At 57.1% G+C, this 17,139-nt stretch overlaps 1 protein-coding gene across 1 annotated transcript; it reads left to right on the top strand.

Annotated features, from left to right (window-relative positions):
- Window positions 1–4,576: 4,576 nt before the first annotated feature.
- ASCL1 (achaete-scute family bHLH transcription factor 1) lies at window positions 4,577–7,688 on the top strand. Its single transcript, XM_032949360.2, has one exon. It carries the CDS (start codon window positions 5,338–5,340, stop codon window positions 6,043–6,045), a length of 708 nt encoding a protein of 235 aa, XP_032805251.1. The 5' UTR covers window positions 4,577–5,337; the 3' UTR covers window positions 6,046–7,688.
- The last annotated feature ends 9,451 nt before the right edge of the window (window positions 7,689–17,139 follow it).

Here is a 17,139-nt window from a genome sequence, read left to right as displayed (position 1 = left end):
GTCACGGTGATGTTGGTGGCGATAAATGGTGGTGGTGGTGGTGGTGGGCGATGCACGATGGGTGGTGGATGATGTGGATGTTGGTCATGGGTGGTTGATTGCGTTGTGATGTGATATGCGCCGCTGATGTTGGGATCGGTTCGCTGTGAACTCTCTCTTTGTGATTACGCCACAGCGCGTGAGCGGCGTCCGCGTGACTCCTCCACGGGGGGCGGGGGTTGAATCTACTCGCGACTCCCCCCGTGGCTCTGACCGAGGGGTCCCAGTCATCACCAAGGACTCTGACCGAGGGGTTGCCTCACTCTGCCAACGGGGGACCAGGGCCGGGGGTTTGACCCCCGCATCCCCTTGATGTGAGCGGTGGTGAGAGCAGCTCGGTGTGGGTGCAGGGATGGTTCTGTGACTGCGAGGATTGAGAGACTCCACATTCAGACCGCATGGTTTTCGAGACTCAAACTCGTTTGGTTTCTAATCATTTCCATCCGATCTCCGTGGCTGATAAAAGATGAATACCACTTTTTAAGGAAGTCGAGTGGTTGTTAAAGGACTGGCCCCCCTGTTATAAGAATGTGAAATTTGCATCATTAACTTCCTATGAACGGGTTCAGAGACAGTAGATGCGTGAACTCGGCATTGTCGTCCGCGTGGTATTATGTTAAACAATGAGACACCGATGCGTCGTGGCGCGTTTTCTTTCCGAGGAGTGGCGTTGCCCTTGAACATTCCGGCTGAATATTGAACACTGGGTTCGATGATCGGATCGCGTGGACCGTGCGTCCATGTAGCTACTGATTGTGCCCGGATTCAGAAAACCCCACGCTCGCATTGTATCTGTGTTGCTACTATTGTTGCTGCTGTTGTTGCTGCTATTGTTGCTGCTGTTGTGTACGACCAAACCGGCCGCATGCGCTCACAGCTCTGGCCGTGGCGTCAGGGGCCCGCAGCGCCGCTCACTCCGGCGCCAGGGTTCCCACACCCCCGTTGTTCACTACGCGCATCTGAATTCACAGTCGTTCTCCTCCCTCATCCCTCTGGCCACTGACGCCGATTTCTACCCCAAGCGCACGCAGGAGACGCCGCCCTCACGCAGAGCCCTGGCGTCCAACACTCGCGTCGCGTCCAGAACGCGCATCACGCGGCCGTTGACCACAGATCACGCGGCCCGTCAGAACAAACACCTCGTCCAAGACCCAAACAATGCCCAACATCGTGGCTTTATTCCTCATCCTCCTCGACGACTCTGGTGGAACCGCCAACCGCATCAAAACAGCAGCGAGGGTTAGTGGATCACCGCACCCAGTTGTTGTGAACTCCCTTCTCGTGGTCGTCGACACGGTGTCGTACCGTGGCTCACCAGCAGAAGGCAGTACAGCAAGTTGACTCATCGCCATCTGTTTGCATCTGTGCGGGGATGGAGTGTTGCCCCCTTGCGCAAGACGTGGAGTTTTCTCCGAGTTCTCAGGTTTCCTCCTCACGTGAATAATAAACACGACTCTTCACTCATTGGCTGAAAACTTCTTTAAAAATTCAAACGAGTCCTAAGACTCAAGGAGTGTGGCTCTCGTGGTTAAATAAGTAAAGATTATAAATAAGTAAACTTCGTAAAAATTGACAAAGTTCGGCCACTCGGGGCGGGCACGATCTGGCGCGACTGAGCGCTCTTCGCCCGCACCCCGCCTCTCCACAACCAGCCGTGAGCCAATGATGAACATTACACATTCATATGGCGGGTGCGAGTTAGCCCATAAGACTCCCACTGTTGACTTCCCCACAAAGTAGAACTTCTTGTTTTATCGACCCCCAGAGGGATGATTGGGTGAGCCAATCTCCTCAGCCAGGATGAATCTCGCGAACTTTCCGATTGTGAGCCTCTGACTCTACTAGATAGAAGAGAGAGAGAGATCTGTGTATAAGAGCGATACGAGATATGAGAGAGGTAGGAGAGACGCATGCAGAGCATATGAGACGTATGAGATAGATCTGAAGAGACGTCTGAGAGTTGGGAGATGCATCCAGAAGAGTTGCCTTAACCCTGTCGCACATCGACCCAGAGAGATGATGGAATGTTCCCGGTCGGGTCACTGAGAATGCGAAATGGAATCGCACGCTGCTGGAGAAAGGCCCTCCCCACGCCGCGTCGGCCGTGGCGGTTGTTTGACCATACTTCCCCACGCTGGTCTGTGTGGGGGTCGTCGCGTCGCTTGGGTGGCAGCAGCAACAGCACCGCGATCGGTGTCACTGTCCCTGTCCCGCTCGCGATGGCTTAATCGCTTTGATAATCACTTACCGCTGTTTCATTGATGGTGTTATAGTTAATGGGATTGCTTAATCGCTCTGATAGTTAACGCAAGCGATATTTTATCAGCTGCTCTAGGAGTTACTCGCGCTGCTGTCCGATCGCTTCGTGGGTCGCCGCGCGCCCCCTCGCGTCTCCTCTCCGCATCTTTCCCCTCGACCCGGCCCAAAGCGCCATGTCGAGGGTGATTCACGCCCCCGTTCCACCCCCCTCTCACGGGATCGACTTGGAGAGTTGACGCCGCGAGACCCCAGAGGCGCGGAATAAATCGGCGACCTCGTCAGCAGGGGGCAGCAGTGGCGCGCAGGAGATGGAGAGGTTATGGTTCGAGTCGGGGGGGGCGGGGGTTGAGTTAGGGGTAGGGTTTGAGTTCGGGGTAGGGTTAGGGTAGAGTTAGAGGTGGGATTTAAGAGTAGGGTTAGGGGTAGAGCTAGAGTTAGGGGTACGGTTGACTGAGATGACTGACAGATGCACCATCTGTGGCCAACTTTACGTGCCAACTCGCTTTCCTTTGACCACCATTGTTGTTGGTTGGCGACTGTCGACAACTCCCCAACAGCGTCCTTTACGAACCTCCTCTACCGATCTTGACATTGATGGTACCAGTCATCGGCAATTCCACTCAGTTGCACATTCTTCTAAACCGTATCAGTCCATCTCTTCTCTAGCCCTTTTCGCACCCATTAGCCCCATCTATACGGCGAAACAGACGCGGATTGGGTATGCGGGACTGTGCGCAGCCTTTCAAGGACCTGCGAGCTTCTCGCACAATCTAGTCTGGTTTAAAGCAGGATGGATCGTAGACAGGTCCGCCTGAATGTTTCAAACCGACGCAGATGTTATTTTAAATGGGTCCACCTTGCGCAAGCATAGATAAGAGAGGGCATGTTATAACTGTGGCTGAGAAGACCCAGACAGCTTCTACACAGCGTTATGCAGCCGATGCATTCATACACACGCATACACAAAGACAAAGATCTCCTGTGTAGCCTACATATACTCTTGGATCAAGTGCTGTGAGCAAATGCTGTTTGCGAGGGCCGGCACGACACTCCGCACCAAGTACTAATTTAAGGCTGGGTTCATAGCGCAGCGCGCTAACCGCTACACTACTACTCCCCACTACAAAGACAAAGACAAAGATCCCCCGTATAGCCTTAACAGACTGTAGGGGCAAGTGCTGTTAGCGAGCACCTATGAAGGCCGGAACGGTACACGAGGGGGTGGGTGGCCAGCACCACGCCCGACCGCCTTTGTCTCAGTGGCAATGTTTTTATCCACCGCACTAGGTACTCATTTGAGGCTGAGTCGACCTAGGGGAGGCCCAGGACCGGTTCAGATAATCGTCACTGATGTTGGGCGTGAGCGGGAATCGAACCCGGGTCGCCAGGTTCATAGCGCAGCGCGCTAACCGCTACACTACCACTCCGCACTACACACACGTGCACACACACACACGTGCACACGCTCACAACTTACACAGTCTGACAAAGCATTCACTTTGCGACGGGCGACAGCGAATGTAAAATAATCGCCCCGAGTGCGGCCTCCGTGTGTCGCGCTGCGTGGCGCCCGCGTGAACGCCGACGCCACTCTCCGGCTTCTGAGGTTGCCGTCGGCTCGGGGGCTCTTGCAGCCAGACCCAGGCATGGCCATTGTCGCGGAGAATCGCGGATTATGGAGCGCCTAGTGCGTGATACTCGAGAGGGCGCAAAGCGCAATCTCATAAACATCGGCGTGACCATGAAACCAGGAGTGTCTTCATAATACACGTCGACATTCTCGTCATCATCACCGCTATCATCGTTATCATGATTTATTGTTATCACCACTAACATCAAAACTGTCATTAAAACTACATCATCACTATCATCACCACTATCATCCATAATAATAAAAAAACTATATTATGGATGATATTGGTCGCGAAAGCCTACGTGTTAAAATCACCACTATCATCAATCACTATCAAGATCACCACTGTCATCGTCACCATTACCATCATCACCATCTCCATCATCACTTCTATCATCATCACCACCGTCATTATAAGAACTTTCATTGTCACTATCATCATTAACACAATCGCCACCATCATGATCATTAATATCATCATCATCGTCATCATCATCACTGCCTCCACCATCACCGCGGGCTCAACGAGGCCGCTCCGCCGCCCCCGCTAGCCCCCACCCCCTGCTCCTCGTGCACGCGCCGCGCGCTCCCCCGACTCCCCCGCCCTCCCCACTCCCCCGACCGCCCCCTCCCCTCGCTGTTTGTCCGCACTCGAGTGGCACGCGCCTGGCGCGCGCGTGCGGCCCCAGTGTCAATAGGCGACACAAAGCGGGCGGGTGTGGCCCGGGTGGTGGGAGGGGGAGCGGAGGGGTAGAGGCGGGGGGGTGCGCCGGGACGAGGGGGGGGGGGTTGAGCCCCTCGCGCTCAAAACCTCGCCCCGGGGACCGTGCGCCACTTAATGCGCGAGAGACGGAGACAGAGACACAGAGAGAGACAGAGTGAGACAGAGAGACACAGAGAGAGACAGTGAGACAGAGACAGAGATAGAGTGAGACAGAGAGAGAGACAGAGAGACACAGAGAGAGACAGAGACAGAGTGAGACAGAGAGAGAGACAGAGAGAGACAGAGACAGGGTGAGACAGAGAGAGAGACAGAGACAGAGAGGGACAGAGTGAGACAGAGAGAGCGACAGAGACAGGGTGAGACAGAGACAGAGTGAGAGAGTGAGACAAGCCACCCGAATAGAGCGAAGCATAAGGACAAGCAGAGGGAGATTCTGCGACACCGAGACAGAGAAGCCACCTGCTGCATAGGAGCCGAGTCGAGAGGCACCCGGCAGCAGCAGCGATCCACGCGGACAGCACCGGCGGCCCGGCCAGGTGAAGAGGGCAAGAAAACCTCGCCGCGTTGTTCCAGCTACTCTGACAGCAGCACAGGTTGGCTGCTGTCCAACCCGACGGTCCCCGTTTCCCACTGGTAACCTCCGAGTCCACCTTCGAGTTCACCTCCGAGTCCACCTCCAGAGATGTCCGTGCAGGTGGCTCCTCCCTGCGCGTTCGCGCCCGCGGGACCCATGATGAGCCTCATGGCTCCGGGCTCCCCGCATCCCGCGCTCGCGTCCCCCGCGTCTCCCGCCGCGACGTCGGCGCGAAACCCGGGCTCCGGCAGCAGCAGCAGCAGCGGCAAGGGGCGCTCTGGGAGCAAGAAGCACCACAACCACCACCATCACCACAACCACCATCGCCATCACAACAACCACCACCGCGCTTCGTCACCCGAGCTGTTACGGGTGAAGAGGCGGCACCCCTCGGGGGGGCTGGTGGGATGCTTGGGGCTCCCGGCGCCCGCGTCCGTGGCGCGGCGCAACGAGCGGGAGAGGAACCGCGTCCGCCTCGTCAACATGGGCTTCGCGGCGCTGCGGGAGCGCGTCCCGGGAGCCGGAGCGGCCAAGAAGATGAGCAAAGTGGAGACGCTGCGCTCCGCCGTGGAGTACATCCACGCCCTGCAGCACCTCCTGGAGCGCGGGGACGGAGCCGCGTGCGCCGCGCTTCGCGCCGCAATGCCCGGCCACGGCGGAGACTGCGCAGCGCTCTCTGCGCTCGAGCTCTGCTGCTCCTCGTCGTCCGTCGCCTCCCCGCTCTCCTCGTCCGGCGCCTCCTCCTCCGAGATGGCGTGCGGCTCGCTCAGCCCCGACGACCACGGCCTGGCTGCAGACTTTGCCGCCTGGTTCTGAGACTCGAGAGAGAGAGATACAGACGGGAGAGGGACAGAGACACGGCGGGATGGGAGCGAACGTGGAGTTCCCTTGCAGAGAGCGCGGATGATGAGTCCAGGAGGTGCTCCCTCCCCCACCATTCCCTGTTCCCCGCTGAGTTAAATGATCACCTACACAGAGACGATGAGTGAATAACGAGTGTGACGAAGCGGAGGGGGGGATGGGAGAGACGGTTAACGAGTCTGACTGTGGACTCGAGAAAGCGCGAGAGAGAGCGTGTGTGAGAGAGCGTGAATTCCTGAGCGACTCTTCAACCAGTCACGTGATTGTCTAATAGTTATGTTACTCGTCGAGACTTGGAACGCCGAGCAGCGGGGGATCAGAGACCAGGAGTCGTGAAGCGGTCGCCACCTTGGCAATGCTGTGACCCGGGAGGAGGGCCTCCCACGGACCCCCACGGACCCCCATGGACTCCCGAGTTCCAATATCTACCTTGCACCCCTCACCCCCGATGTCTGTGACACTGATAATCGCCGTCATGTCCATGAACACGAACATCGGGGTGGCACACGTGTGAGGTCGCTCCCAACGCGTGCCCCGTTTGCCCGGGAGCGCGTTTCCTGCGCGTGTGACGCTGACAACAACAAGCGGAGGTTGGGTGGATAACATTGAGCGAGTTGGCAAAGTGGGGAACACAGATGGTGGTATCTGCCAGTTATCTCAGTCAGTCAACCCTTAAAACCTGGGTCTGTCCCGTAACCTGCTGCCAGCAGAGAGACTTCGACACTTCACGTGGCCTCAAGGTGCACCTAGCCTGGCACAAACGCCGTGGTAATGTCACCGCCACTTGGTGGCGAACGACGGTTGTTATGAATGCATGCGTGTGTGCCTAGGTGTGTGTGTGTAAGTGTATGCGTGTGGCGAGCGGGTAGTGCAGCGATTAGCGCGCTGCGCTACGAACCCGACGGCCCGATTTCAAATCTTGCTCAGGGCCAACACCAGTTAAAATTATTTGAACCGGTCCTGGGCCTCCCGTAGGTCGACTCAATCTCAAATGAGTACTTGGTGCGGTGTGTAAACATCGCCACGAGGGAAACAAATGCGGCCGGGCGTGGTTCTGGCCACCCACCCCCTCGTATGCCGCGTCGGCCTTCAAAGGTACTCGCTAACAGCACTTGCCCCAAAAGTGTATTAAGGCTATAGGGGGGATCTTTGTGTGTGCGCGTGTTTATGAATGCAGGGGTCGGTTCCGTTAGCGAGCACCGCTTAAGCCAAAGCTACACTGGGGGGAGGGGGGGGTGTTGAATGTGGCGCAGTTCCCACCAGGGAACGAGCATCAGAATCACGTCGTGACATTCACCTCTCTCGAGTCTCCCCGAGGTCGAGTCAGCCCTGAAAGATAATATAACGCGGTCGGACGTGTTTCTAGTCACACCGTGCTGGCATGTTCTAAGGTGCTCGCTAAGAGCACCAAGGCAGTCGGATACGGTGATACGGGGATCTTTGCCTTTACGTGCGTGTGTGTGTGTATATGAATCTCTATATTTTGTGTATATGCATTTATAAAAAAAAAACTATACTGCGGCGAGGATAGCACCGTGCCGGCCCCGAGCTGCCTCATGTACTTGACTATTTTATCTCATAAACTCTATTGAGAACTCTGTGAGTGAACGAGGTCTCTGTGAGTGAACGAGGTCTCTGCGATTTAATAATAAATCACGCAACATCTCGCACACAGACACGCAGAGACACATAGACACGCAGAGACACAGATACACACAGACACACACAGACACACAGAGACACGCAGGCACACAGACACACAGATACACACATACACACAGATACACACAGACACACAGAGATACGCAGGCACACAGATACACACAGACACACAGAGACACACAGACATGCAGATACACACAGACACACAGATACACACACAAACACACAGATACACACAGACACACAGATACACACAGACACACAGACACACGCAGGCACACAGAGACACACAGACACACACAGACGCACAGAGACACACAGACACACACAGAGACATACAGGCACACAGAGACACACAGATACACACAGACACACAGATACACACAGACACACAGACACACACAGGCACACACAGGCACACAGGCACGCACACAGAAAGGCAGAGATAAACACAGATACACATTCAGATATGAAGACACAGACATGTGCACACATACATGCATATACAGTCATGCATGCATAGGCCCACACAGATTCACATACGGAGACAAACATTCCCCATATAGCCTGAAACAGACCGTTGGGGCATGTGCTGTTAGCGAACACCGATGAAGAATGACACGGTACACAAGGGGGCGGGTGGCCAGCACCACGCCCGGCCGCCTTTGTCTCTCCCTAGTGGCGATGTTTACACTTCGCACCAAGTACTCATTTGAGTCTCAGTCGACCTAGGGGAGGCCCAGGACCAGTTCAGATAATCGTCACTGGTGTTGGCCATGAGCGGGAATCGATCTCAGGTTACCGAGTTCATAGCTGGCTAACCACTACACGACCGCTCCCCATGGATACACACAGGGTCTGTACACGTGCACACGTGCACACGCGTGCACAGAGTCTGTACACGTGCACACGTGCACACGCGTGCACAGGGTCGGTACACGTGCACACGTGCACACGCGTGCACAGGGTCTGTACACGTGCACACGCGTGCACAGGGTCTGTACACGTGCACACGCGTGCACAGGGTCGCAGTCACCGGGGTTGAAGGGCCGAGAGGGCCCAAGAGAGAAGATCTCCCCCCCCCCTTTCCTCGCCACTCCTCCAGCTCGCACCCCACCACACCCCCTCCCCTCGTCCCCGCTCCCTCGTCTACACCATCATTAAAATGGTCACGTGGCCGCGCGTGATTAAATGAGGAGGGGGGGTCGCCTCTGGGCGCGCCCCCCTCCACTCCTCCTCGCATCTGCAAGACGCACAATGGTCGTGTTGTGCCCAGTGACACGGAGCGTGCGCGGACACACACACACGAACACACACACACACGGACACACATACGGACACACACACAGACACACACACGGACAAAAATACAAAAACAAAGATAGCCTTAATAGACTGTTGGGGCAAGTGCTATTAGCGAGCAGCTATAAAGACTGGAACTGCACACGAGGGGGTGGATGGCCAGCGCCACGCCCGGCCGCCTTTGTCTCCACAGTGGCTATGTTTACATATCGAACCAGGTACTCATTTGAGGCTGAATCGACCTAGGGGAGGTCCAGGACCGATTCAAATATTTCCACTGTTATTGGTCGTGAGCGAGAATCAAACTCAGGTCGCCGGATTCATAGTGCAGCGCTCCCCAAACCGCAACACGCAGACATACACAACGACACACAGACATATGCACAGATGACTGATACAAACACACACGCTGACACAGACGCACGCAGACGCACACTTGCACGCACCAAGTAATTCTAAGATCTGGATCTTGTCAGCGGCATCGCCATCATCACGATCATCGTCACGAAGCGACGCATGAGTCACAAAGGAGCGCGCTGTCAGGCGGCGCGAGCCGGGAGGCGTCCTGACCCCACCGAGACCCCCACCCGAACCCCTACCGTGACCCAGAGCGGCCGCTCTCAATCCCCATCCCCTTGTCTCCCACAGCATCGCTCCCAGTCCGGTCAAAGCAGGTGTGGGAGCACACGCCGAGACATCGCGTAGGGATCCCTTCTGGCAGAGCCCCAAGCAAACCCCCTTCCTCGGGATCCCTTCTGGCAGAGCCCCCGAGCGAGCCCTCTTCCCATCCCGGAGTCTCTGTAGTCACGGACGATCTGATGCAGCCACGAGGCGACGAGGCTGTGTCCGCCCCCTTGGCCTCCCCCTGCACCCCCAGGTCCTCTGGCTGAGATACTCTGGAGAAGCGGCGTGCCCAGAGAGCCGGAGCTGAGGTTCCCGTGCCCTGCAAGCAGCGAACCTCACTTTTCTCTCCCCCTTGATCCCCTGAGAGTCCCCGCACGGGAGCCACGAAGACACGGAGCCGCGTCATTCTGCTAAGAAACAGGCGACGCCAAACGCGCAGGGACTCCCAAGGCTCCTTTTCAGGCGCTTCCTGTTGAGATGTCTAGCCAGCTCTGTTCGACTGAATATTTATTTGGATCGGTGTCGGTTGAAATCTGAGTATCTGAAAAAAACCCCACCGCGCACACGAGCAGACAACACAGCGCTGCACAGATGGATTAAATTTCTGTGCTGCTCTGCAAACTCCTCATGGTGATCCACCAATCATAATTTTAAAAGCGGGCTTGCCCCACCAGTCACAGCGAGCTGGCGGGAGGAACATTGAGCAGTGAGCGGATAGCGAGGCATGGCTGGGTCAAGGCAGGGCTGTGTCAGGGCATGGCTGCTGGGTCAGGGTATGATTGGGTCAGGGCATGGCTGCTGGGTCAGGGTATGATTGGGTCAGGGCATGTTTGCTGGGTCAGGGTATGATTGAGTCAGGGCATGGCTGCTGGGTCAGGGTATGGCTGGGTCCTGGCATGGCTACTGGGTAAGGGCATGAGGGATTGTAGAAGAGGCAACAGGAAGCTGGGAGTGGGGGCATAGAACCCTGCAGTGCCCCCCCCCCCCGCGTCGCACCCCCCCCCCCCCCCCTCTGCTGCCGACGCCCTCTTCCTCCTCGTGGCCGGTAATTACTCTCCAATTAGCGCCGTTAATTAACGGCTCCGCTCTCAGGATTCATCCTCGATTCTGCAGGAGGCAAAACTCCTGCCGCCGGGCGCACGCGCGTGTACACACACACACGAACGGTGTGGGCGTGTTGATGCGTACGTGTGCGCGCGCGTGCATAACTCCTGTACACACACCTCACACGTACACACCTGTACACACGTAATATATGTACAAATACAAATATTCCCCTCGGGCAAGTGCTGTTAGCGAGCGCCCATAAACACACGTACACACATGCGCACACCACGCACACGTTCACACTTGTACACACGTACAGAACTGCACACAGCACGCACGAGGTGAGTGCTGAGGTTCCCCGTTGAATCCCACACGCATTGGACAGCGAGAGGCGAGAACGCGGACTCGGAACACAAACACGGGCGCGTGACGGGGGTCGTGAAAAATTAACGAGTGGTGGTGGGGGGGGTTAATCCCACGACACAAAGGATGCGAGGGGACGCGTGTTGTGTACACTCCCCCACGTGAACACAGGTGAGACACGTGTACACTCACCCACGTGTACACAGGTGAGACACGTGTACACTCACCTGCGTGTACACTCCCCCACGTGTCACAGGTGAAACATGTGTACATTCATCCACGTGTACACAGGTGAACCAGATGTACATAGGTGAGTACATGTACACTCACGGCCCTTGTGTCAATCCACTGCTGAATGATGACCTCGCCACAACGTGCGGACCGCGGGGGTTAATTGGCCATACTTCGCCGCGCAGGTCTGTGTGGGTTGGTGAAGGTGTGGAGAAAACACAACTCGTGTGCATATACGTACAGCACAACAAAGGATGCTGCTGCCCTTGCCCCCTGCTATTCGCCACCTAATCCCCGCACAGCCTGTATCATCTGTTATGCATGGTGCTGTCACCCATGCAAGCCCTATCCAGGCTCAAGCCTGCTTAGCCTCCGAGCTCTCACGGGATTGGGCGAATATTGGCCATGTACGCATCCAGGAGAGCCACGCCGAGTCGTTTTCAGGAGGGTGCTGCCACTGACTCATTGGGTGTTGTTTGAAGATGTTTCCAACCCACGCCTTGCGCGAGGGGACAACACTCTATCCCCGTGCAGATTGAAACACATGTCGATTAGTCCACTTGCTATACTGCCTTCTGGCGAGCTAGGGTACGGGCACCTCTTGGACGACCACGGGAAGGGAGTTTCACAACAACATCTGTGTGCCGTGATCCACGAACCCTCGCTGCTGCTGCCGCCACAGGCCGGGCTACAGGCAGCCACGTGCGGCGTGGCCACCACCGCCTGGGTGATCTGCAGCAGGCGGGAGTGTCACCAGGTGAGGCCACGGCGGTGACCTTGGTCTCCAGATAGAGCCAATACAGAGACAGGGGTGATTGACATTGAGTGGGGCAGCACCACACCCGCAACACAAACACAATCATAGCGGATACACGGGACGTGACGACGAGGGGGAGAGGACGCGGATCGCCAGGGAGAGCAGGGAGGCATCCACAGCAGGTGCATGTGACACACGCGTACACATATAAGCCACGTGTACGCAGGCAAGTCGCGGGTATACAGGTGAACTGCATGTACACACATTATGGCACGTGGATAAGGCGGGTAACAGGGGTAGGCCAAGTGTCCACAGCTAAACGAAAACGACACGCACACGACACAGGTAAACCACGGACACAAAGGCGCACGCGCCGGGCTGATTGTGAACACAGCGACAACGTCAGAAACACGACCCCCCACCCCTCCCCTGATACCCCCCCCCTGTCCACTTTCCTCTCCCTCCCCCCACGCGCGCCGCCGCTGTCGCAATAGGCGCCGAGTCACCTGTGCGAGTCACGTGTGCGCGCGGTGTGTCCACAGCCTTTGTGCGGCTCGGCACAATGAGGCCTCGGGGGCTCTCCCCCCGCCCACTTCCCCCCCCCAACCCCCGCTCCCCACCTTCCAACCCCCCCCAGCTCCTCCGACCCCCACGCCCCTCCACCCCCACCCCCCGCAGGTGCCCCGGTGTCGTGATGAGTGAGGGAGGCGTTAAACAAATAGCGCGCGGCGGGGACGTGGAAACTGGGAAATTAAATTAGAGCGGTGGACAAACAGCGCGACACGAAACGTACGGGCCAGGGGCCACGGGCAGGGCTGGACCGAGGGCATGGTCTGGTTGTGACATGGCTGGGTGGTCAGGGCATGGCTGTGTCAAGGATATCATCACCAGTCATCCGCATCAATTCTGTCCTCACCAGCACATTGCGCGCGCGGGGTGGGTAGTGAGGATGTATTTGGAGTCGTCACTAAGAGATTTCGTCAGGGGCGGTCCCAAAACCCATCCTCACCTCCCCTCTCATCATCCTCACCCCTTTCTCTTCATCCCCCCCCCCCCCCGTCTCTTCATCCTCACCCCGTCTCTCCATCCTGAACTCCCAACCCCCCATCTCTTCATCCCCACTCGCAATTTCTAACCACAGCAACTCCATCATCATAATCGTTGTCAGCCATGATCAATCCACTGTTGGATGAAGGCCACCCCAAGCCGTCGCGTCGCCATCTCTCACGATCCTGCGATGTCGCAATCCACCTAAACTCCACGGGCTGATTTCGTCGCTCCATCTCCACGGGGTTCCGAGTGGGGCCCCCGGCAATGTTGGCCCTCGGCCATCAACCCCCATGGCCGCGATGTAACCCACGACGTCTCGAACCCGCGCGTGTCCTCTGATGCACGCCAACCCTCCCCCCCCCCAGCCTTGCTTTTTCGCGTTTTGTTGTTCAGTGTCCGACGACTGAACGGAGCTGGGCTCGGGCAAGTCACCCTGAGGGGTGATGACGGATGGACACGGCGGGCGACAGAGGCAGACGACTCCCCCAGAGACGGAGCCAAGAAATCAAGATCAGTTCAATGGAGATGATGGCTGGAAGCAAGCACTAGACCGATAGCGCTGGGGGGTCGGGGGTTAATCCAGCAGTGGATAGACGATGGCTGCTACCGCTCATGAATTGGTAGTCAATCTAACCGTGCGTGGTGCTGGCGGGTTGAGTACTGCAACCCCAAACACGCACGGCTCTCTTCGCCTGGAAGCAGGAACGTGAACGAACATTCAACTCTTTCTCTGGGCCTGCCTGAGCTGCTGCTCCCTGGGTCTGCCTGAGCTGCTGCTCCCTGCGTCTACCTGAGCTGCTGCTCCCTGGGCCTGCCTGAGCTGCTGCTCCCTGGGTCTACCTGAGCTGCTGCTCCCTGGGTCTACCTGAGCTGCTGCTCCCTGGGCCTGCCTGAGCTGCTGCTCCCTGGGTCTACCTGAGCTGCTGCTCCCTGGGTCTACCTGAGCTGCTGCTCCCTGGGCCTGCCTGAGCTGCTGCTCCCTGGGTCTACCTGAGCTGCTGCTCCCTGGGTCTACCTGAGCTGCTGCTCCCCGGGTTTGCCTGAGCTGCTGCTCCCTGGGCCTGCCTGAGCTGCTGCTCCCCGGGTCTACCTGAGCTGCTGCTCCCTGGGCCTGCCTGAGCTGCTGCTCCCTGGGTCTACCTGAGCTGTTGCTCCCCGGGTCTGCCTGAGCTAAATCCATTCGCAGTTTCTCCGTCACTGTGGACACCTACACCCTGTCTCCATCCCTTCAAAGTCGCAACCTTGGAGTCATTTTTGACAATAACCTTTCCTTTGAACACCACATAAAACAAATCACCAGAACTGCCTTTTTTCACCTCAAAAACATCTCCAGACTTCGCCCATCACTCTCTTTCTCCGCTGCAGAAACCCTCATCCACGCCTTCATCACCTCCAGAATCGATTACTGCAACAGCATCCTATACGGCACCTCAACGAAAACATTAAATAAACTCCAGTATATCCAGAACTCTGCTGCTCGTCTGCTCACTCACACCCGCACCGGTGACCACATTACCCCTGTCCTCCAGAACCTCCATTAACTCCCGGTCCCACAACGAATTCAATTCAAAATCCTCCTCACACATAAAGCCCTTCATAACCAGGCCCCTTCCTACCTCACTGACCTGCTCCACCGCCACAACCCATCCCGTAGCCTTTGCTCATCTGTCGCCAACCTCCGGACTCCACCTCTCAGGACCAAGCATCGAACCTGGGGCGACAGAGCCTTCTCTATAGCTGCCCCCTCACTTTGGAACTCTCTCCCAAAACAAATCCGTGACTGCACCGACCTTCCAGCGTTCAAATCATTGACTAAAACTCACCTTTTTAAAATGTATTTTAATGTTTAGCTAAGTTTGATGTGTTTTTAGTGTTTTTACCATTTGATGTTGTTTTTGCTGCTTTTATGATTTTATGTAAAGTGTCTTTGAGTATTCAGAAAAGCGCTCACAAATAAAATGTATTATTTTTCGATTTAAAGCTTTCGTGACTGCAAGGATTCATCTTCTTTGGTTCTTTCGGTAAAGTCACGTAGAATGAGAATAAAATAATAAATTGATAAAATAAAATAACACTAATATTCTCACGACGTTTCGGCCACAACACAAGCGGCCTTCATCTTTTCTTTGATGAAGGCCGCTTTATTTTATCAATTTATTATTTTATTCTCATTCTACGTGACTTTACCGAAAGAACCAAAGAAGAAAAAAATATTATTATTAACTCTGTCAGCCGAGGGACATCCTGCGGTGATGTTTTACAGGAGGGGAACTTGTTTAGCAGACAGCACGCTGCTGACGAGTCACAAACCAAGTGAAACCGGAGCAGAGCCTGCCGCTTCAATAGACGTTTCTGTAAATAATTGGTTCACAAGCGCTGTGTGGTGATGGCTGTGTGAGAGGGAGCCTTGCCTGGAAATTGCTGAGTCCACACGGCTCTCTCCGTCACTCTCTGTCTTTTACGTGTGGCGCTCTCACACCACTGCTGGATGAAGGTGTCCCACGCCGCGTCTGCTTGACCATACTTCCCCACACGAGTCGTCACAAGTCGTGGAGGCGGAGAGCCCTTACCAGCCCGTAATGGCGAGAGACGGGGTGGGTGAGGATGGTGAGACGGGGTGAGGGTGGCGAGACGGGGTGAGGATGGCGAGACGGGGTGAGGATGGTGAGACGGGGTGAGAATGGCGAGACGGGGTGAGGATGGCGAGACGGGGTGAGGATGGTGAGACGGGGTGAGGATGGTGAGACGGGGTGAGGGTGGCGAGACGGGGTGAGGGTGGTGAGGCGGGGTGAGAATGGCGAGACGGGGTGAGGATGGCGAGACGGGGTGAGGATGGTGAGACGGGGTGAGGATGGTGAGACGGGGTGAGGGTGGTGAGACGGGGTGAGCGTGGTGAGACGGGGGGAGGGTGGTGAGACGGGGTGAGGATGGTGAGACGGGGTGAGGATGGTGAGACGGGTGAGGGTGGCGAGACGGGGTGAGCGTGGTCAGACGGGGTGAGGGTGGTGAGACGGGGTGAGGGTGGTGAGACGGGGTGAGGATGGTGAGACGGGGTGAGGATGGTGAGACGGGGTGAGGGTGGTGAGACGGGGTGAGACGGGGTGAGCGTGGTGAGACGGGGTGAGGGTGGTGAGACGGGGTGAGGATGGTGAGACGGGGTGAGGATGGTGAGACGGGGTGAGGGTGGCGAGACGGGGTGAGGATGGTGAGACGGGGTGAGGATGGTGAGACGGGGTGAGGGTGGTGAGACGGGGTGAGGGTGGTGAGACGGGGTGAGGATGGTGAGACGGGGTGAGGATGGTGAGACGGGGTGAGGGTGGCGAGACGGGGTGAGGATGGTGAGACGGGGTGAGGATGGTGAGACGGGGTGAGGGTGGTGAGACGGGGTGAGGGTGGTGAGACGGGGTGAGCGTGGTGAGACGGGGGGAGGGTGGTGAGACGGGGTGAGGATGGTGAGACGGGGTGAGGATGGTGAGACGGGGTGAGGGTGGCGAGACGGGGTGAGCGTGGTGAGACGGGGTGAGGGTGGTGAGACGGGGTGAGGATGGTGAGACGGGGTGAGGATGGTGAGACGGGGTGAGGGTGGTGAGACGGGGTGAGACGGGGTGAGCGTGGTGAGACGGGGTGAGGGTGGTGAGACGGGGTGAGGATGGTGAGACGGGGTGAGGATGGTGAGACGGGGTGAGGGTGGCGAGACGGGGTGAGCGTGGTGAGACGGGGTGAGGGTGGTGAGACGGGGTGAGGATGGTGAGACGGGGTGAGGGTGGTGAGACGGGGTGAGGATGGTGAGACGGGGTGAGGATGGTGAGACGGGGTGAGGGTGGTGAGACGGGGTGAGGATGGTGAGACGGGGTGAGGATGGTGAGACGGGGTGAGGGTGGTGAGACGGGGTGAGGATGGTGAGACGGGGTGAGGGTGGTGAGACGGGGTGAGGGTGGTGAGACGGGGTGAGGATGGTGAGACGGGGTCGGTGAGGATGACGAGACGGGGTGGGTGAGGATGATGGGGTCATC

The sequence above is a fragment of the Petromyzon marinus genome, chromosome 7 (genome assembly GCF_048934315.1).
Source record: "Petromyzon marinus isolate PM22_M1 ecotype Great Lakes invasive population chromosome 7, UKy_Petmar_22M1.pri1.0, whole genome shotgun sequence".
NCBI lineage: Eukaryota > Metazoa > Chordata > Hyperoartia > Petromyzontiformes > Petromyzontidae > Petromyzon > Petromyzon marinus.
The sequence above is the reverse complement of the archived record's forward strand: the minus strand, read 5'-3'. Positions and strand labels throughout refer to the sequence as shown.

Excerpts from the sequence above, each read along its gene's own strand:
- ASCL1 (XM_032949360.2), top strand. The coding sequence starts at position 5,338 with ATGTCCGTGCAGGTGGCTCCTCCCTGCGCGTTCGCGCCCGCGGGACCC.